The 21,107-nt window shown below is 39.7% G+C and overlaps 2 protein-coding genes across 3 annotated transcripts; one reads left to right on the top strand and one right to left on the bottom strand.

Moving 5' to 3' along the window:
* The first annotated feature begins 1,204 nt into the window (after positions 1-1,204).
* On the top strand, positions 1,205-15,465 carry sytl1 (synaptotagmin-like 1). 2 transcript variants are annotated; one of them, XM_084739800.1, is made up of 16 exons: positions 1,205-1,357; positions 1,771-1,882; positions 3,616-3,742; positions 4,593-4,741; positions 4,850-4,982; positions 5,063-5,120; positions 5,208-5,241; positions 5,327-5,367; positions 6,983-7,099; positions 7,292-7,458; positions 7,595-7,697; positions 8,968-9,129; positions 9,530-9,608; positions 9,715-9,814; positions 10,452-10,657; positions 15,000-15,465. In XM_084739800.1, the coding sequence occupies exons 3-16, from the start codon at positions 3,618-3,620 to the stop codon at positions 15,140-15,142; spliced, it is 1,617 nt and encodes a 538-aa protein (XP_084595926.1). In that variant the 5' UTR covers positions 1,205-1,357; positions 1,771-1,882; positions 3,616-3,617; the 3' UTR covers positions 15,143-15,465. The 2 variants fall into 2 exon arrangements, with proteins under 2 accessions (XP_084595926.1, XP_084595927.1); XM_084739801.1 differs by lacking the exons at positions 1,205-1,357; positions 1,771-1,882 and having other exon boundaries at positions 3,598-3,742.
* A 2,986-nt stretch (positions 15,466-18,451) lies between these two features.
* rbm48 (RNA binding motif protein 48) lies at positions 18,452-21,053 on the bottom strand. The gene is made up of 5 exons (XM_084738830.1): positions 20,878-21,053; positions 20,161-20,351; positions 19,919-20,064; positions 18,728-19,272; positions 18,452-18,636 (listed from the first exon to the last, which is right to left on the bottom strand). Exons 1-5 carry the CDS (start codon positions 21,004-21,006, stop codon positions 18,574-18,576), a joined length of 1,074 nt encoding a protein of 357 aa, XP_084594956.1. The 5' UTR covers positions 21,007-21,053; the 3' UTR covers positions 18,452-18,573.
* Between the last annotated feature and the right edge of the window lie 54 nt (positions 21,054-21,107).

Raw genomic sequence — 21,107 nt, 5'->3', positions numbered from 1 at the left:
TTTCTGTTCCCCAGGAGGGCAAAGTCATGGCCCACTCTAATCTGCCTCTGATTGGCTTAACCAGATATTCTTGCCCTAAATCTAACCAATCACTACTCATGCCTAAAGCTGACCAACCCAACCAAGGAGGGTGACAAGTGTTAGCCAGTCAGAGGCAGAGTAGGCTGGGTCATGACTTTGTCCTCCCGGGAGAAAAAAGGTATCTGTGTGAAATAGCCAAATGTACAGTTTTATCTTGACAAAAGACATTTATAAGGCACAGAACTATGGCTACTTCACATAGGCTTACAGATAGCAAATCTTTCCCTGGAAGGCAAAGTCATGACCCGTCATCCTCTGCCTCTGATTGGCTCGTTCCTTTAATTGTTGTGTTAGTTAGGTTTAGGCATGAGTAGTGATTGGTTAGTGTTAGGTTACAAATATTAGGGGAAGCCAATCAGAGGCCAAGTAGGGAAGGTCCTGCCTTTGCCTTCCTTGAAAAATATTATCTGTACCAGTACGTGAAGCCTTCAGTTCAGTGCTGAGTATTCAGACAGAGATTTTTGCCTTTTTAAAGCTAAAGAGAGAATAATCAGCAGCAGACACCATTTTTGCCCCAGGAGGACAGAGGCATGACTCACCCTGCTCTGCCTCCCATTGGCTTTCTCTGATATTCTTGCCCTATGAGAGATATCCATAGTAAAGTGGATAATATCTATCTTTTTTGAAGATAAAACTGCACATTTTGGAGTGACCTTTTATTGTGACCAGTCCAAGGCACACCTGTGCAATAATTATGTTTATGTATATTATCTTGCAAAAGTGGAAGTGCTCACTGACATGGATATCAGCAAAATCATGAACAATATTTGAGAGAAATAAACCCTTTATGTGTGCAGAAAAAGTCTTATCGATAATTTATTTAAGCTAACAAAATGGAAGTAAAACCCAAAGTTCATATTTTTCATCTTGTGGAGTATATATGTGTGCGTGTGTGTGTGTATGTGTGCAGTGCAGTAGGTGCAGCCGTGTGTGTTTAGCAGGTGTGGACAGCTACAAGAAAGAAAGTTTTACATCCCACCTCCACCCTGCTACTTTATAAAACATCCGTGTGTGTGTGTGAGTCATATCACAGAGTCAAATAAACACACAGTACTAATCTGACATTCCTTCACACACACACACACACACACACACACTGTATTTTTTGTGTTTGTTCCGTGTGTTCACACTGCGCTCTCAGCTGACCACAGCCCCTGTGCGGACTGCACAGGAGGGCGTGTTCACTGCGTTTACTCTGCACACACGGCTCGACGCACACAGGACAACTTTTCTCCCAACTTTTCACAGATGGAACCGGTGGACGCTGTCAAGTAAGGTAACACACTCTTGGATTTATTATTATTTTTTTTTAAATGTTGGTTCGTGTGTGTATTTTTTAATGAACGTGAGAGGGGAGAGTTTAACCTGTGAGATTAACCAAAGAGAGTAAAGTGGCGACAGGTGTCCTCTCTCTCGCGGTGTTCATGATGAGGAAAGTGCAGCATGGGCCTATTTTTCCTAAAGGGAAACTTCATATCGACCTACATAATCATGACTAAACGCTTAAATAATCTTTCAAAATAAAGTATAAAATTTATAGCTTTTTTATGTAAATAAAACACAAGAAAAGCCACAATTTCAATCAATTTTAGATGAGTACATCACTGCAAACTTTACTTTAATACCGTTAATATGACTCTATGTATTGTATACTGCACGCTGTGATATAATTATGTCTGTGTTGTTTAGGTGTCAGCTGTTAAAGCTCTGGTACACTCGTTTCATGTCTGATATCCTGTTTGACAAACTCCTAACCGCTCGAACAGGAGAGGCGCTTTGCGCATGCGCTAATTACTTAAAGGTAAGTAGCCTCCAGGCAGTGAACACAGACACTCACTCACTCACTCACTCACACAAAGACATAAATTAATTATATTGTAGTACAGCAGGTTTTTTTGTTTTTTGTTTTTTTTTTAACATCACGCCCCTCAGTGTTAAATCAGATAGTGACAGCTTAAACAGTATTATTTTGTAGTTTTAAAAAAGTACCTGAAGTTACTGTAGACTTTACATTTTGGGGTTATTTCAGTTGCTCCAGTTACAGTGCTAAATCTGATGTTTCTCATTGAGCCATGTAGTTTATTGTATGCATTATATATCTCAGAAGGAATATTTCCGCAGCATTATTTTTTGACATTATTATAGAATTAAATTTACTCTTAAAACACCCTCATTTCATTGTCATCAGCGACTCCAACTATTATTTTAATGAGGGTTACATAAACATATATTTATTGTATCAGCATACATTAGACAATAAATATCAGCTATAAAAATATCTGATTTGAGAAATTTCCAAAGCGTTTAATTTAAATTCTAAGGCAGTACTGTTCTTTTTTTTAACAGTTATGCCAGTTAAACTTGGTTTGAGAACTATGGAATATTAAGTCATTTGTCTTTGCTCACTACATCTTTGGCTTTCATGCCCTCAACTACAGGTTATATGAACTTCTTTTTAAAATAACAAAATGTGAATGTCGTGATTATGTTATTGGTATGGGCCATGAGAAGTGGCTGAAAGAAATCCATGTGCATCGATAATTTTATGTAGACATACACGTTTAACATTTATGTTGCAGTGTGATATTTTTAGTCACGTCTTTAAACACATTTTTATAGACTTGCCTTTATCTGATAACATCTTTTTAATCTTTTTTAATTCTTTTCTGTTTTGTATTTGTATTTATTTATATTAATATTATGTGAGGTTGCCATCCATTTTATTCCTTTAATTTATTTAAATTGACTGTCTGTTGTTATATTGCCTCCTGGGTATCCTGCATTTTTGTTTTGTGTGTCAAAGCACTTTTTAAACTCTGTTTTTAAAGGTGCTATATAAGTAACACTATTATTATTATTATTGTTATGTGCAACAGTAAAGTAGAGAAGAGAAATAAAGAAGAGCATTTAAAGAGAAATTGTATTCCGCTTATTAATCACAGCCCAGAAAGACTGGAAAATGCTATCAACTAAGAAAAGAGTTACAAACAGTCTACAGCAGACGGCATTTGGAGCAGGAGGGGATGAAAGTCATTAAGGCAGACAGGAATAGCCTACTGTACCTTACACAGCATGTGTCCTCACCCACTGAGGTACTAGAGTCACCGGAGGACACATGATTTGATTTCAAAGTTGGTTGAATGGTTTTACAATGTGTTTCCTGGCCTGTGTGTCAGGAGGACAGGATAAACCCAAAGGAAGAAGAAGAAAGAGGAAAAAAACATTTGTCCACTACACAAAATAATGTATTTTGTTTTTACATTTCTTTGCTTGTTTCTTGTGAGAAACTGGACACTTTTACCTCTTCAGACCTAAAGAATTATTCAAATGAAACATTCTGAGCAGGAAAAATCTACTCAAAACTTGTTGACATATGCAACATGTGACAGCAACGCTGGTTTGGCAAGAACAATAAGAGCAGTCTTACACTAGACAATAGTCATTTAGTTTGTTTATATTACGTATTCAGCTGTAGTTATAAATGAGTAGTTGCTGTCTGCTTGTTTAAGCAGTGTGGTTTTGCTTCTCACTCAGGGATGGAGGACGGGCAGTTTGACTCTTCTCTGGACTTGAGCCATCTGACGGAAGAGGAGCAGTCCACCATCCTGCAGGTCATACAGCGGGACTTGGAGTTGCGTCGTCTTGATGAAGGACGTGTAAGGTCAGAGGTGACTGTTTTTAGGTGACAGTTTTCTCCAGTAATTAACACGAACATACAGACATGTGACAAATTAAAGGAGCAGAATTACAGTGACCCTTCCATCCAAAGGCGACAAGTTGCAGTCCTGTCAGACAACACGATAGGATGATAATGACTTCTATCATCCAGCACACGTGTAAGAAAGCGTCTGCTTTCTTTGTTTTACAGCCATTCATTCAGGGGCTTTGTTTAATTCATCTCCTGTCTGTATGTTGTAGTTTAAGGTAGAAAAACTACTTTTTAATAATAGGTAACATGTAAGCTCAATATCAGCTGAAATAATGAATCATCTTCAAGATGAGATGGGATCCTGAAATTGGACTTTTCCATTTGTCAAATTCTGCCATGATGTTTTGCATTTCCATTACTTCACATAAGGCGCCCAGCTGTAACGAGTTACACCCAAGTCACATCCATGGGGCCAAATTGTGCCTGACCTGCCACCAAATAGGTTGCGGTGTTGTTTCGCCAAGTGTGGCTAACCTATGATGATAACCACAATCATTCCCTATTAATTTTGTATAGAAAATGAATTATACAGTTGCCTCGTTTTAGCTCTGCTGTCAGGATGGTGCATGTTTCAAAGCATCCTGTTGTTAATGTTGATGGAAACCTGGCAAGTCAGATTTTGTGTGTTCTTGTATTAGCAGAATTGACACATGTCTTTGTCGCCTTCAAGTTGAGTAAGTGTCATGACAGACGTGACAACGGTGACTGTTTATTTTGTGATGTCAGCTGACATCAGCTGACTCTTGCCGATGGGAGGATGAGATTGTTTGCTGCTTAACTTGGCCCTGTGTCAACGCTGCAGGATCCTCGAGCAGACAGAGACAGACCCGCAACGTCTGCGCTCCCTGTCTGGAGCATGGTTCAATGAGGAGCGCAGCAAACGCCATCGCAGCCGGTCAGGCAGCACCCTCGTCCATGCCACCTTACGCCACAGGAAGACAAAGAACAGAGGTCTGTTTTCAGTTAACGCAGTGCTACTGTTACAGGCACGTGGGGCTGATTTCCTACTGTTATAGGGATATCCCAGTGATGGTTCTGTGGTTGTTGCCATGGTGACAGATTCACCCCTGACTGGACTGTTCAATGGCGAGACAGAGGAGACCTCCCACAACAGCAACACCTCTCCCGAGGCTGAGAGTAGATTGACAGACAGCAAAGAAGAAGAAGAGGAGGGGGAGGAGGAGAGTAAAGGGTTAGTGCAGGGCATCTGTCACGGAAAAATCATTTACTGTGTGTAGTTGCATTTCCCCAATATCTTCTTTGTGTTTTCAGGAATCAAGGAAATCTGAAACCAACACCTACACCCAGAACAAGATGTCCTGTAGCACAGGTCTGTCATGTGTTTACATGTGCGTTTCTTTTTTCTCTGTTTGAAAAAACAAATCATCTAATCATAAATAATCATCTCCAACTCCAGGGACTCCAGCACAATAATTCCATTTCATCCAAAGGTAGGAAAGCTTCTCCTCTCTCAATGCCTCTGTACCTCTCTAACTGTCTCTTAGAGTTATTATTAACTCATTGTTCTGCTCGTAGAGTCCGAAAGGAGAAGTAATGGCCACTCAGAGGAACCAGAGGTGATTATAACACACACCCACACTCACAGATTTACACCACTAATAGTCTTGGTAAACTGGCTTCTACAAAACTTATTTCGCCTCCTGTAGAGCTCAACAGTGAGGTTCTGGAAGTGAGCGTTCATATTCTGAGTCGAGGATTTTGAATTATTAAGCATCTGACGGTAGACTTACCATGAGCTATGAGATTGTGAGAAGGTGTTATATGTTCCTGTAAAAGCCAGAAATATGTACAATATCAACCTTGTTTTAAGAAAAACATGTTTTATTCCTGATGGTAATGGAGAAGTGATACATTGCCCACAATCCTAGAGTGTAACAGTAATGTCTGTGATTGTTGGAGCTAGGTAGTCTGTGTAGCCAGTAGTTCAAGCAAGCAATGACCATAGCACATGACGAAGAAGTTTAAAAAAAATCCAATAGTATTGTAAAGGATGTTGGTCGTCAAATAGACAGTGAAAAAAAAAGTCTCCATCCACATGTTGTGATGTATTTAATGGCCACACCTTCATGTACAACGCTGCCTCCACTTTTGCCTCTTTCTCATGAAATACATTATTACAACTTCCTCCTGTGTTGCCATGTTTGCAAATTGTATTTGACTGTTCCTCTTCTTCAGGGTTGACTCTGCAAAAATTGAACCTTATTCGTGATGTTTATGCTGCAGTGAATATGCACACAAAATACAAACTACAGTGTATTACAACACCATTATTATTAAGCCTGCCTGGGGATCATGCTATCATTTCCAGGTTTGCGTGTGTGCATACTTGATCAACTGACCTCCATCTTGTCTGGGGATAATCTCGCATACTACTTGACTGATCAGCCTAATTTTTTTTGTACACCGTACGTTGACTGTATGCTCCATGCTGGCAACAGCCGTGGCCACAAGTCTTGTGAATCTCTTCAAACTTGGCACAAATGACCAGTTGGACTCAGGGATGAATTTTGGTGTTCAAACGTCAAGGTCATTGTGACCTCACTAAACACGTTTTTGACCATACTCAGTCTTCTTAATTGCTGGAAGCTGGAAGTGATCAACAGCTGCCACAGTCTGAAGTTGTATTTCAGCTCAGGATAACGTATGTGGGGTTCATGTTCATGTTGGCAGTTGGTTGATAAATCTCTCTTGGTTACATCTGGCAGTTGTGTTAGCATTGCAGTAAGTGCTTCACCATCTGTTGTCTGGTTGAGATATGCACTCTACTGAGTGCGCTCGTCTAGTTAAGAATAGAAACAATAACAATGACAGGTTAAATTTTTAAAAAGTGGCAGTGGTTTATTGGATGACTAGTTTCTGAATTCACTTTTGAAACCTCTACAAAAAGTGGGTGGTCACTGTTGAGCTCAATTCGAAGACACCCCCAGCAATGTGAAGTCAGTGTTTTTTTATTTATTAAAATGTATAAATCAATCACATTTTTTTTCTTATTTAACTTTTACATGCAATTGTATGGTATAATAAAATTGTTAAAGAGTATGATATATAAAGAGTGTTGATAAATGATCAGTAGTGACGCTGTATCTGAGAATTTTGAGTGTGTGTGTGTGTGTGTGTGTGTGTGTGTGTGTGTGTGTGTGTGTGTGTGTGTGTGTGTGTGTGTGTGTTTAGGAAGACTTTGATGGTCACAATGGGGACACTGACTCTCTGAGCAGCAGCCTGACAGAACCAGATCCAGCCTCTCTGAAAACCAGCAGCTCCACTGGCAGCCTTCAATCTGGCTACACGGTACACTCACACTCACACACACGCACGCACGCACACACACACACACGCACACACTTACGCAGGCATACGTGCATGCACACACTCACACATTTGATTAATTGGCTATCCAGCGACGCAAGATGACTCAGCTTTGGACAATGACGTAGGAGCCGATCGCTGCTCTTTGTGTGTGTGTGTGTGTGTGTGTTATAGCTCAGTGGAAGCATGATGAGTCTGTTCAGCTCGGGGGACTTCGGAGTGGTGGAGGTGAGGGGCCGCATCCAATTCTCATTGGTTTACGACACCCAGAAGGAGGAGCTGCACGTTAAAGTGTATCGCTGTGAGGACATCGCCTCAGCACGCAAGAACCGCTCCGACCCGTAAGTGACGGTGCATGTGAATGTGTATCCTGCAGCAACAGAGTCACATACAAAATCAGTCAAAGGACTGTGTGCGTGTGTGTGTGTGTGTGTGTGTGTGTGTGTGTGCGTGCGTGTGTGTGTGTGTTTTTCACAGATATGTAAAAGCCTATCTGTTGCCGGACAAGTCGAGTCATAGTAAGAAGAAAACGTCAGTGAAGAAGAAGACACTAAACCCAGTCTATGATCAGACGCTCCGAGTGAGACACTCTCGTTTACATAATAAGTGGTAGCCTTCACAGAAATCCCCCATCTGCACATTTTTCCATCAGCTCTCGTCCACGTGTCCTGCAACACGTGCTGCAGTCACTTATTTCTCCAGTCTTGAAGATATCCTTTCCATAAATGACCAAATTTATGTTTACTTCTCATGTTGGCAGAAAACATGTTATGCTTCGTCCTGCTCTTTCCCCTTCCATCCTTTCATGTGTTACATGTCTGATTCTGGGGCTGTATAACAGAGACTTCCCATCTTAAGACAGGAAAGGTCTAAAATTGTGATTCTTTTCCAATTTGGTATTACAGATTTGGTATCACAGAAGCAAGCCCTAATAAACTTATCCTACCTCATCTTTCTTCTCAGGTTAGGAAATCCTAAATACTCAATACAATATTGCTTATCAATTTTAATGTCTCCTACCTAGGAACCAGCACACTTTATTGGGCTTTTTGGCCTTTAATCAATAGGACAGCTTGAAGATAGACAGGAAATAAGAGAGAGAGTTGGGTGAAGATGCATAGAGGAATCAAAACCACGGCCCCTGCTGAACCTCTGTGTTAGAGGTGTTGATAACATCTGTAGAGAACCCCAGATGTTCTTTCTGAAAAACTGACAAAAACACTAACTTGGTACATAAACGAAGCACAGTGGGCTTACTTAGCAGACACAGTTACTCCCGTAACCAGCATCCATTTTTAAAAACATATGAATTTAAAAAGTTGGCTACCTTACTCTACCTTTTGCTAGTGTTCTCTAACACTACTGTGGCTACTGTTAGTGAGCACTGCTGTTAGCTGCTGTTTGGGAAAACTACCATTTGTTACCATTAGCTAGATAGTAATTTAGGTACTACAGGTGAAAAAGTGAAAATAAGGACAGCTGAACAGTTATCCTAAAGTTAGGTGCATTGTTGTAAATTTCCCAAAAAGAATGTCTTTGTTTTTGTATGTTTCAGTGAGAAAAAAAAACAAAAAAAAAACAACAGTTACCAAGTTAATTACTTAGACAAGATGAGAATAGTGGTGTTGGTTGCTAGGTAACAGGCATAAAAGTTGTCAAGTGATGTTGGATTGAGTATTTAGTATTTCTTACCCTGAGATAAGATAGGATGAAGTAAGTTAAGACACAATTCCTGATGTTAATTAGGATTTGCTTCCATAGGGAACATGGGAAAATTCCTATTTAGGCTCTTCCTATCTTAACGCAAGTCGTACATTTCTGCGATACGACCCCTGGTTCTTTTCTTGTAGTATAAAGTGCGGATTGGAGAACTCAGGAGCCGGACCTTGAACCTGTCTGTGTGGCACGCCGAGCCCCTGAGCAGGAACGTGTTTCTGGGGGAGGTGGAGGTGTCTCTGGGTCTCTGGGACTGGACCTGCACTCAGCCTCTGTGGCAAGACCTGCAGCCGCGGGTAGGGGAAAACAGAAACAAAGCGCTTTAATGCAAATACACAATCATGTAGTCACATAAATTAGCATGCGAGTTTGAATACTCCCAGACAAATATTTACCGAAACAGTATGCTGCCTGCATCTACATTTGTTTAGTATCTGAGTGTCTGTGTGACAGCAGTTTTGGCAGCTTTGTTGGAGACACAGAATACAGAGAGGAGTGTCTCTTGTGTCTGGGAGAGCTGAAGGGAGACGAAGACATGCTGTGAATTTCAACTAAGGTTTTATGTAACCTTAATCTTTTCCTGCTTCCACACTTCTGCCTCCCTCTCCCCTGATTTTTCTTTCTCTTTCTTCTTGTTTCTTTTCCTTTGCCTGTATCTTTTTCTCGTTTCTGCTCCCCCCTTTGCCCCCATCACAGGTTCATTTGAGTCCAGACTCCATTAACAGCCGTGGGACCATCTTGCTCTCTATTAAGTTCATCCCAGATGGATTTGAAGGTGAGCAGAGCACAGACATCATAAATGCAGGTTATGTCTTAACTCAATCACATTTGTCTCGAATATATATTGTGTGTGTGTGTGTGTGTGTGTGTGTGTGTGTTAGGTGGCGGTCTGCCTCTGACAGGAGAGCTTCACATCTGGCTTCGGGAGGCTCAAGGTCTCCTGTCCAACAAAGGGGGCCCTATAGACTCCTTTGTAAGAAGGTGTGTCAGTTCTGCAACATATTTCCTGATATTTTGTTATCAGTTATACAACCTAGCAACCTAGCATTTTTATTTTTATCCACCTTCATGTGCATCTTTATATGATAATCCTTCTCCAAACTCAAAGCTGCTATAATCAATATCTTATATTAACAATGGCTCAACCTACAGACCTCAGATCTGCACCCAAGGGCCAAATTAGCAAGTAGCTGGTGAAGCAAATAGAGCATTTAGCAGTTCAAGATCCTGATATTTCCTCCAGGAGTTGGTGGAGACCAAAGCAGAGCTAAAAGAAGAGTGAATGTTAGACTCGGCTCCAAATGAATCACAATGCTGCTCTGTAACTGCTGGGTGTGTCAACAGGGAAGTGTTTGCTCACATGCTTGGCATAACGACCTTTTTAAGGTCATAATACGTCAGTATTTTGTTTATAGTTTGTTGTGCTGCCACCAAGTTACCAAATCACCTAAGTACACAGAATGAGGGAAACAAAACTCCCTCCACTTATACATATAGCCTTAAAATGTTCTTAAAAACATCAGATCTGTATGTGTATACCCTCAACATCAATATTTAACCAAATTCTGGTTTTAATCTGAAATGAATTGTCTCATACTCATAATCTGCACCCCACAAGCTACATACTCCCAGATGCAAGTCGGCAGAGTGGTCAGAAGACTCGGATGGTGAAGCGCTCCATCAGCCCGACCTATAACCACACCATGGTGTACGATGGCTTTCACACCAGCGACCTGAAAGAGGCCTGTGCTGAACTGACTGTCTGGCAGCGTGAAGGGTTAAAAACACACGTCCTGGGAGGGATTCGTCTGAGCTGTGGAACCGGTGAGCGTCTCTTCGCGCCATTACTTATGTCCAGCCAGTTTCCAGACTCACCATTTAGCTCTTACTAAGTGCACAGCTGCACACACAAACATACAAACTGAGCTTCATCAAGGATTCAGATTCTGTACAGGGTTACACAAGCCTGGAGGCTGTTTACTGTGTAGATTCTTGTTTGTGTAATTTTGGTGACATCCGTGGAGCTAACATAACATTGCTAACATAAAACATAGATTGCAGCTTGCAAACAAATATTTGTTTTTGCTTTTACAAATATAAAATCTCAAAACAATTGCAGTTGTTTTGAGGTTTGTATTTGTTTATTTAATTTATTATTTTTTATTAAAAATGAGGAAAACCTCAATGTTCGTCACGGCTTAAATAAAGATCAAATGAATGAATGAAAATGGATGTTTTACAGGAGCAGGGACTCACAGAGATTAACATCTATATATGAGCTTTCATGAAGTGGGTATAGAATATTGGACAATTGGTTAAATTTAGTTTTTGCCCATGCAGCTTTTGAGATGTATGATATTCCATCACATAAGCAAATCTAACAGTGATTACAAAGTGTCTGGTTCAATTTCTGACATGATCCATACAAAGCCAAGATTTAGCTCCCGACTGGACCAACTATTTGTAGGCAACTTCTAGCCAAATCGTTTCATTGTAGTTTTTGCTTATGTAGCTTGTGAAATAGATAATATCCCATCATGTTCATAGTATCATTTTATTGACATGGTCTATACATCTATATATATATGATTTAGGTCTAACTTGGACCAGGTATGTGTAGTCTGCTTGAAGCCCATCCAATGAAACCGAGTAAGTGAGTTACTATCATTTCAGTGGCTTGGCTATGTTTGTCCCACTTCTAGTCAAAACAGTGTTAAAACTGAAGCTTTTTCCCACAGTCTGTGGGATGTATGCCATTTTATCATGTTAATAAAATCAACTATGAAGACAGAGATTAATATGTAGTTATTTAATAGCTGTCTAATTGATGGCTAGGCTGTACTTATATTATGGTTAGATGTCTACCAAACCTTCATTGACAGCTCAAATTTAGCTGGGTTCTAGTCTAAATGTCAGGTCTATAGACGTCTATTAGATGTCTTTTAAATGCAAAATTGCATGGTGGATTGTGACAGATGATGTAATAGGCAACTAGATAGGGGACAACACTCTTATCGTTAGCTTGTTCTGAAAACAGTGGCCAGTTTTATTGGTTAGGGTTTGTTCTCGTCTGTTGCAGTCCTTGTGAATACCAGCCTGGTCTAGACAGAGGATCTTATCTCTTATCAAGCACCTCTCAGTTCTGGGCTGTTGTTGTCCAGTGTGCTTTTTAAATTATCTCACTCACATGTTTGTCTTCGCCTGTCTTCTATAAATCAGTAGGTAACTGGAGGCTTGACTCGCTCTGACAAAGAGGCTTATAATGTGACGACTAAAAGCTTGTGGATCTCATTTTAAAATTTAGCTATTCTGTGCTGATTAGAGAGAGATTAGAGATTCAACCCTATTTCATTTGTCTCCTGATATTTTGTAGGTTTGTAGGAGGGCAGCAGTTGCTGTGTGAGGGGTTATGACATTAAAGAGGATGTTTGACTGGTTGGTTTATTTTATGATCAGCTTTGTAGAGGGTGCCATAAAAGCAGTTTTATGCTCCATCTACAGTGGTGATGTTTAGGAGTGGTATGGTGACGGTATTTCAGTCCAGTGCTTCACTCTGCATTTTGTCCTGGTGGCATTTCAGGCATTTCAGATGGTCGTGTCATCAGAGTGAGGTCATTTCTAGATTACCAGTGCGTCTCAATGTTACTGTGCATTGTTAAATATCCCACGTTGGGCCGATTCCTTTTGAAATCCACCAAAAAGAAGGCAAACGGCATGAAGCATGCATCACTAATCAAGTTTTACATGTGAGCAATGCAGAAAATAGATATTTTAGTTTGCCTCAATATCGATGGTATTGTTTTGCTCATGGCTGGAGTTGTTGTGCTTGACGAGAAATGTGAAGCACTCAAGATCAAACCACAGATGACAGTGCGGCGGCCTCTGTCTCTTTGTGAGTTTCCTGTAGGAAGATGATGTCAGTAGAGTGGTGGGAAGTGACAACTTTGATGTGGTCTTTCTTACTGTAAATCTCTTTATTATGTTTTGCACACAAATTACCGACATACACAACTGACAGTAATGTTAACAGTGTTCTGTAGTTGTCCACTCCAGCCCACTCCCACCTGCCCACGCTCCCACGCACTTCTGGGTCCCTTCCACACATGGAGGTCGAACCCTCTCCCCCATCTGCCTACCCTGGAGTCTCATTTATACACATTCATACCAGGACAGGGGAGGGAAAATAAATAAATAAGTAAATAAGGCCAGCTTGGTAGCTCACCTGGCAGGTCTCTGCAGTGGCCTGGGTTCATTTTCAGCTTGTTGCTTTTTGCATGTCATCCCATCTCTCTCTCCCCCTATTCTGTCTTCCCTTCATCTGTCTCTATCAAAAAGGGGCCAAGAACAAAATAAAAATAAATAAATGCATAGAATGAAATTCAGTCAATACAGTCACATGTTCTAAAAAGGGTTGTCTGGGTTACTGCAGTGTCTCATGAATCCTTAGGTGAGATGGGCGTTTTTATTTAAGGAAAATAAGTTTCCTAGAAAGCAGAGGGACGGATGCATAGAAGAAATTCTGAAAAATGCAGTGTCGGGATCAGGATTTACTGTTTTACCTCAGACCCCACTGAGTGTATCAAATATTGCAGGCCAAAATTGTGATAACTATAACAAAATATGTATGGTCAGCAGGTGTTTTGTTTACATCTGTTGCATATATCCACTCTGTCAGGCTGGTCTTGCACTGGTAAAATGGACTTTGTGTTAAATCCTGCACTACAGTAAACTGTATCAAGTTCTAGTGTACAGTAAGTCCCTGTTGTCCATCTGACATGGTAATCCTGAGGTTCTTGTCCCACATGGCTCACAGGGAGTTTAACTAAGATGGATTTTCAAACAGATTCTAACATAAAAACAGAGAAAATTTGATTAGCCAACTCGCAAAATAAATAGTTCACTCTTTATTGTTTTTAAATGTGAAGTTATAATAAAACACTGTCAATTTTAGTATCCTAGTGTGTTACTGGGGTTTGCAATGCACCAGCTGGCACTTAGGAGAGAAGCTCACCTTTGTGCACTGGGTATCTTCAGTTTATTTTAGATTTTAACATAAAGTTGTAGTATTCAGAGGGAAGAGCCTACAGGGATTGTTTGTAATTAGTGCTTTCAGTTTAGGGGGGCATGATTTCTCTTTTTGGCTGCCAGGCACAATCTCTTGGATATTAATCAAGTGGCAAAATCATCTGCTTCTCCAGGTGAGCCTGCACCGAAGGGAGCACATGGACACCGATAAATTGCCTTTCAGTGTAGCAGTTGGCACCTGTTTATGTTTTGTTTTTGTTTTTTTTAATGGGGGGCAAACTTGGAAAGATACATGTTCTGCAGGGGGTCTGTAGGTCCTCGCCCAGCATTTCTGTAGCACCTAACCTTGTTAGTCAAGAAACAGATACCTCTAGTGTGTTTACCCCCTCTGCATCTCAATCAATAAAATCAACAGGGTAATACAAAATAATACCCAGACTCTTTGATACAAAGGGGGAAATTTTGTGCCTTTTAAAGTTAAATGCATCAATCTGGTGCACTTTGAGAGCAAAATGAAGAGTCTAGATCTATGAAGAAGTGACCTTGTAAACAATTAAATCATAAACAAATTGGCTGTATAGATATGAATGCTGAGGACATGGCAAAAAATTCACACAGAGACATGACAAACGAGACCAGGTCTGGTTTTACGATGGTGCAGAAGCCCGCATTGCACCCTTAGTTTAGTATTTTACACCCTCAGTTGAAATTCAAATAATAAATGCCAAACGCAAGGTGGATCAGTGGGTGTGGTGATTGTCTTGGATTGGTTAATGTGATCGACAGCTAAAGCATGCTGTGACGCACAATCAGTGGTCCAAAAATTGGTATTTTTACTTGTTTTGTTAGTAAGCTGAAAATAATAAAATCATCTTTGATATAGAGTGTTTAAATATAATCATCTGATTGCTGTGATAAGTTTATTTTTAGAAATACAAAAAGTGGGGCAGCAAAACCATAACTTTGTTTCCACTAATTGAATAATGGGAATGCATTGGCTCTACTTGCGCCATAGATTAGGAGCCTATGATCAAAGCAAGTACAGTGCAGTATCTGCGCTTATACACACATGAACAGTGGTCAGTTGTTGGTAATGTTTTCGACATAAATACTGATATTTGTCTATTTTTTATAATGCCAGGTCAAAGTTACGGGGAGGCCGTCAGCTGGATGGACTCCACAGAAGAGGAGGTCGCTGTGTGGACCTCCATGATCAAAAACCCAAACCACTGGATCGACACAGCGCTGCCAATCAGAACTAACCTCGCACAGCGATCTGACTGACACATGCTGTGCACACAATCACGGTCATTTGCATGTTCATGTAATGGTTGGACTGAAAAGACACCTTCAACGCATTTAACCTCTCTGTCACAATGACACACACAAACTGTTTATTTCTGTTTTTCATGCACACAAACACATTCAGAGGAGGCAGTAGTGGTGCAATATTGTGACTTGATGGTGTAGAATAGAAATATGTAGTTCTGAAACCAAATCTGTCTGCATTTCAGTTGTTTTACGTGGATGTTTGGTTCAGTCTGTCTTATCTGACAAATGTGCCTTTGTAATCCATTGTAGGGTATTAATTAAATATCAAACCGGAACTGATGAATCTTCCGCTGTTTGCTTTACTGACTAGCTTAAAATATCAAGGAGACAAAGATGGAGAAAACATTTCTAAACAAAAAATACTAAAATGAAGTACTTCTAGTATTTTCCCAGACCTCCTGCACTCTTTGGAGCATGCCAGAAAAATAGGCCTAATCCCTTTCACCCTACAGAAACAGGAAAATGTATTCTGATTATTCAGCTGTCACTTCTGTAATCAGATATAATAGAAAAGGCCTGGGGTTGTATGTGTTCATATTTTTATGGATGAGCTGACTGCCACCTTGTGGTCATATTCACACTTTATACTTTTCAGGCAAATTACAGAAGGGACAGTGATGATTAAGGCCACGAGCACAAGGAGAGAAGACAATATCCTGTAATTTGACCTCACTTTTTAATATGAAAGAAACCCTTTTACATCAGGTGTCAACCTTCCTATTTATCATCAAAAGACAGAAGAGTAAAGTGTTTATCAGATGAGTCAGAGCTCCTGTCCAACAGGTGGCGATCTTAGCTGCTGCAACTGGAATTAAACAGGAAGTGGAGCTAAAGTCTTGATAGTATCTTAACCCTTGTAATTCATGAATTACTTTAAATGTGATGTTGCATCAGTTGCATCTTAACACCAGACGTTGAAACTCCATTGAATTACTCTACTTCTTTGAGGTAGGTCTAATGCCCGTGCTTGAAAAAATCTTGATGAGATGCCCTGTATTGGATGTGGTATTGAATCATTTTGCTTTGATTTGTATGTTTTTGCATGAGAGAGTCACTTTTAGGATCCTGTATTTGTTTTTTAAGAATTTAAACATTTATTAATTTGAGGTCACCCAACTACTGCAAGTCAATAGAAATTAATTTTGAAGGCTCAGTTCACGCTCAATTGTCAGTCATTTTTAATGATATAAAATATATGTGAATATATACATATCCAAGCACCCCTTTCCCATCTTCATTTGTCCCACAATGTCTAGAACTAGGAGGTTACACTGCAAATTTATATAAAGAGGAGTAATTTTAGAGATAAAAATCTCTGCAACAGCCACATTGATTTCCCCCCGAAACTCATTTATTTTAGCACATTCCCAAAGAGAATGGATCAGTGTTCCTCTTTCCTGTTTACACTTGATGCTTGTATCTGGATCGTTGCTATCGAATGTATGTCGTTTAACTGGAGTAACATAAGTGCACGTTAACTAATTATATTGTACCAATTAATGTCTGGTATTAACAGATTGGGTTTGTGCCTTTGTACAAGAATCCTGGCACTCATCTGGTGTAGCTTCTACTTGTAGATCCTAATTCAGAAGATTCTGTACATTCAGAGACCAATAAGTCATATGTGAGAGGAATTAGACTCTTGCCATAGCATTTGTGTGTTATAGTTTTCTCTAAACCAGAAAAGTGTGACATTGTTAGTGAATTGTTCTGATTGGCTAAAATAAAACTTCTGATCTGCAGGTATTTAAAAAAATGGCTTTTTTTTTGAATATTGTGTTTTCCTCTTAGTTCCTCAAATGACACGAGGACTCCATCATTAGATCTGAAGAGCCTTTTGAGGATTTAGGCCCCATTAAAGGGTCACCAGATAAATCTGAACACAAGTATGATTATTCTGGTAGGAAAGAAGAAAAACAAAGTTTAGTGACACAAATTTGTTTTCAGAGAACAAAAAATTTAAATAAATAAATATAAAGTTTAAAGGGGAAATGTCTCTTTTTGTAACTGAAACATGAGAAAGGGCCCTAGCTAGACTCTGCTGTCTTGTAACAGGTCAAAGGTCTTAAACATGGACAAACAGTAGTTTAATCTTTTTTATTTTATGTTTATTAGGTAAAATATGTATATGTATGTAATATAGTGGAGTAAAAAGCATGATATTACACTCTAAACTGTAGTGGGAAGGAGGTATATTGTAGCCACAAATGGAAATACTCAAGTAAAAGTACATGTACCACAAAAATATATGTAAGTAGTAGAGTAGTAGAGTAAATGTACTTCACTTTCCACCACTCATAGTTTCATTCACTGAATACTAAACCAATTTACTCTGCCTTACTACTTAATTTTGAAGGTTTAGCTGAATGTAGTCACCTTAAATTTTTTGTGCAGGACTGTGTGCTGTGGGTGAGAGCTGACTGTTGTTTAAAGTGAAGAGGCTAAGGCTTTTCATCAGTGAGCGGCTTAATGCTGCTGCAGAGGAGATCTTTGCAGTGGTGCAGGGCGTGAAAACAGCACAGACGAGACAGTGATCATCATGGACTGTGGAGTGCATTCACACAGTGAAGGTTTGTTTTTTTTTTTTGTTTTTTTCTCCACCAATGTCACACATCTAAGTCTGCTTACAGGTCTACTGCATGTGTGAAAACCTGTTTGACGTGATGCTGTTGAACTGTATTGCATTATACTGACAAGTGTTATAATGTTTGTTTTCAATTCAGTATTAAAAAAAAAAACAGATCCAGAAAAGATCCATCCTTGCTTCCGCATGATGACTCCGTTGGTGGTTGTAGTTCGGCAGAGACAAAGAGCTCCCACCAAGGTCTGCAGATTATCTTGAGTAACTGAGTCATGATTTCTGGAAAGAGTCATTGCTGTTGAGTTTTTGAGGTTGTTTAATTGTTTGGACACTGTGCAGAGTGCCATCTAGTTCCATTATATTCATGACAAGACAGACATCTCTACAGCTGATTATCTTCAAAACTCTACATTTTAGGCCAAAACAATCTAGAATGAAAAACAGCACTACAGGTAAAATGAAAAATGTGTATTTTTGATTTAGGCAAAACTGTCCTTTTAAAGGCTATCGAAAAACTTATCATTTCAATTTCTAAGTCAGACATTTTTCATCTTAAATTCTATTTTCCTCTGTTTTCAGATAACTGAAGCATTTGAACAGCATACATTTCAGGAACAACCAGAACAGTTAAAAAAAAATCATTCATCTGCATTTCCAGCCATAGTAAGTAAAAATAATAAAAATGTTAAGAGATGTTTGTATTTTGATGCAAAACATGTTAATAAAAACAAACTTCAAAGACTGTTAGTTAGTGGTAGCAGCAATCTCTGCATAAAGTCCAGTATCAAGGAAGCTCATTTGATCAAATCCGACGACGTGGTTTCACTTTTTTCTCCACTGGTTTGAGGTCAGGAACCGATTCCACCTGAGAATCATGAAACAGCAGTTTTTACTGACATGAATAAAGGGAATTAGACAACAGAGACGATTTTGTTTTATTCTGAATTTCAGTATACCTGTTTCATTGTGTTCCTGATCAGGCTCACAGTTGTGTTCAGCGACTCGTCCTCCATGTCTAGTTTAGGTGGTTCTGGGAGCTTTGGTCCAATAAGCGGCTCACTGTTTCTGCTAACATCAGTCAGCGAGGGCTCCGCAGCCTCTTCCATCTTGCGTTTCCTGTTCTCCAAGTGTGCGGTCCGTGGGACAAATCTGACTGCAGAAGACTGACTTGAGGTTAGTTTGTGTTCTGTGCTTCTGTCTGAAGAGGTTTGGCTGGAGCTTGAACTCAGTGTTGGTTCCTGTTTTGGGTCAATGATGACATTGTGCAATGTCCCCATTTTGTCCTCTGTTGCTATAGTGCCATGCTGATTGTTATGTCCATGGTAATGATATTCCTGGGGAGGTAAAGGCAGTAGAGGAAAACCTGAATAATGCCTGAAGGTTGAGGTCTCTCCTGTATGATCACTGTCAGAGGTTTTATCTTGTCTGGTGACGATCGTCTCTGATGTGGTGGCTGTGTCTGATGACATGGACTCTTTCTTTACAGCCTCCTTTTCTCTTGCTGTGTAACAATAATATTAAAGAAAAAAACACTTTCAACAAATGGTTCAGGTTAATTTGTAATTTCAACAACAAAAAATACAAATAATTTTTTTTTATCCATGTAGATTGTTTTTGGTGTGAGGTGCCAAGTCTTGAACATTTTGGTCATAGAGATCTACCTTCTCTCAAATATCACAGAATTAGAGGACACTCTGCTTGTGGTGCTCGGAGCACCAAGAACATGCATATGAAAACTCAACACCATTTTTTCTTTTCAGAAATGAATTTCCAATTACTCAAGATTATCCACAGACCTTGTTGTGATCAGTTTCATGTAAGAACTACTTTCATTCTGCAGTATAATATTGCAAAACTGCTTTTGATCTACTAGAAAGAAAGTAGTTCCTACATGAAACTAGTCAAAACAAGGTCTGTGGATTATCTGGAAAAAGATATTTCCGTTGAATTTTTGAAATCTATTTTTTGGCGCTTACTCATATTGGAGAGAAGGCAGGCATCTCTGCTACCAATATGACCAAAACTCAGCAACTAGGACCAACACAGTCTAGATGGATACATAGCACTACAGGTAAGAGGAAAAATATGCATTTCTGATTTTAGGGGGAACTGTCCTTTTAAGAATAAGTCTTGATGTGAACATGTACCTTTATTCTGAACAGCCCTGATTACATATCTCCTCCTGTCCTGCAGCTTCAGCCTGGTGTCTTCCACTGTCTCATATTCTGGGACGTAGCACACATGCAGCACGCCCCCATAGAAACTCTTTTCATCCATGTGTCTTTTGGCTGCTCTGAAACAGACACGTTTAAACAAAAATCACTGAGCGAGTCTCTTCAGTGTTGCCACTGCAGTGTAATGGACTGGGTAAGTTTGTCACATCCTGAACCTGGCACTGGTGAGTTTCTGGAACTTGACAAGGTAGACCTCCGTGAACTCCTCTGCAGGATACTCGTCCAGGGGCCTGTACTCCTCCACAACTCCGTACAGGGCACACAGCTGGATCAGCTCTGTCATCACTCCGATGGCTGGGACTCCTTGGACCATCACATAACGAGACTCTAAGTTGATGGTGTACACCTGATGATGCACAGGACAAATATACAAGTGAACTAGGCTTATTGTTGTTCTTTTTATGATCTTAATCAGGTTTGTTTTATATTTTCTATTATTTATAATTCATATATACTTTATATATACTTGTAACGTATATTATTTAAGTTAACCATGATCTGCATTTTATTTTCTTTATGCATCAAGAGTAAAACACACTCTCTTGATGTGTGTATGTGTTATGGATGATCTGTATTCACTGTATTTAAATATTTTAATACATCTCTCATATTTTTCAAACACTTCTCTTGAGGTGTCCTTTCACATAACTAAGTAGGGGTGGAAAAGAATGTGCTATTGCGTCAAATTATTCTAGTGGATATACATGAGGGGCTCCGGGGTAAACTTTCTATCTTGTAAGAGAAAAAGAAAAAAAAGAGAGAACTGGTCTCGGTATATTAACACTGTACGTGATATTTACTCTCTAGCTAGGAGTAACAGCGTCTCGTAGCTTGATATGTGTTTTTCTTATTGACACTTAGCATATTCTTACCTTAACAGCTTTCGCTTTCCTTCCCTCTCTGTATTTTGGTCGAGAAATGCATACTTTCCGCTGTTCGTGGTGTTTATAAACCTCTGGGACGCCCCAACAGTCTGAACTATTGCTTACAGGTGCCGCCATGTTTCTGGAAATATTTTGCCGTCTAACTCACTTCAAAATAAGAGCTCGTTCAATTTCACGTACACATGCATCTATTGCGTGTCCACGTGTGATATCTTATT

The sequence above is a fragment of the Lutjanus erythropterus genome, chromosome 16 (assembly GCF_056507025.1).
Source record: "Lutjanus erythropterus isolate fLutEry1 chromosome 16, fLutEry1.hap2, whole genome shotgun sequence".
Taxonomy (NCBI): domain Eukaryota; kingdom Metazoa; phylum Chordata; class Actinopteri; order Lutjaniformes; family Lutjanidae; genus Lutjanus; species Lutjanus erythropterus.
The sequence above is the reverse complement of the archived record's forward strand: the minus strand, read 5'-3'. Positions and strand labels throughout refer to the sequence as shown.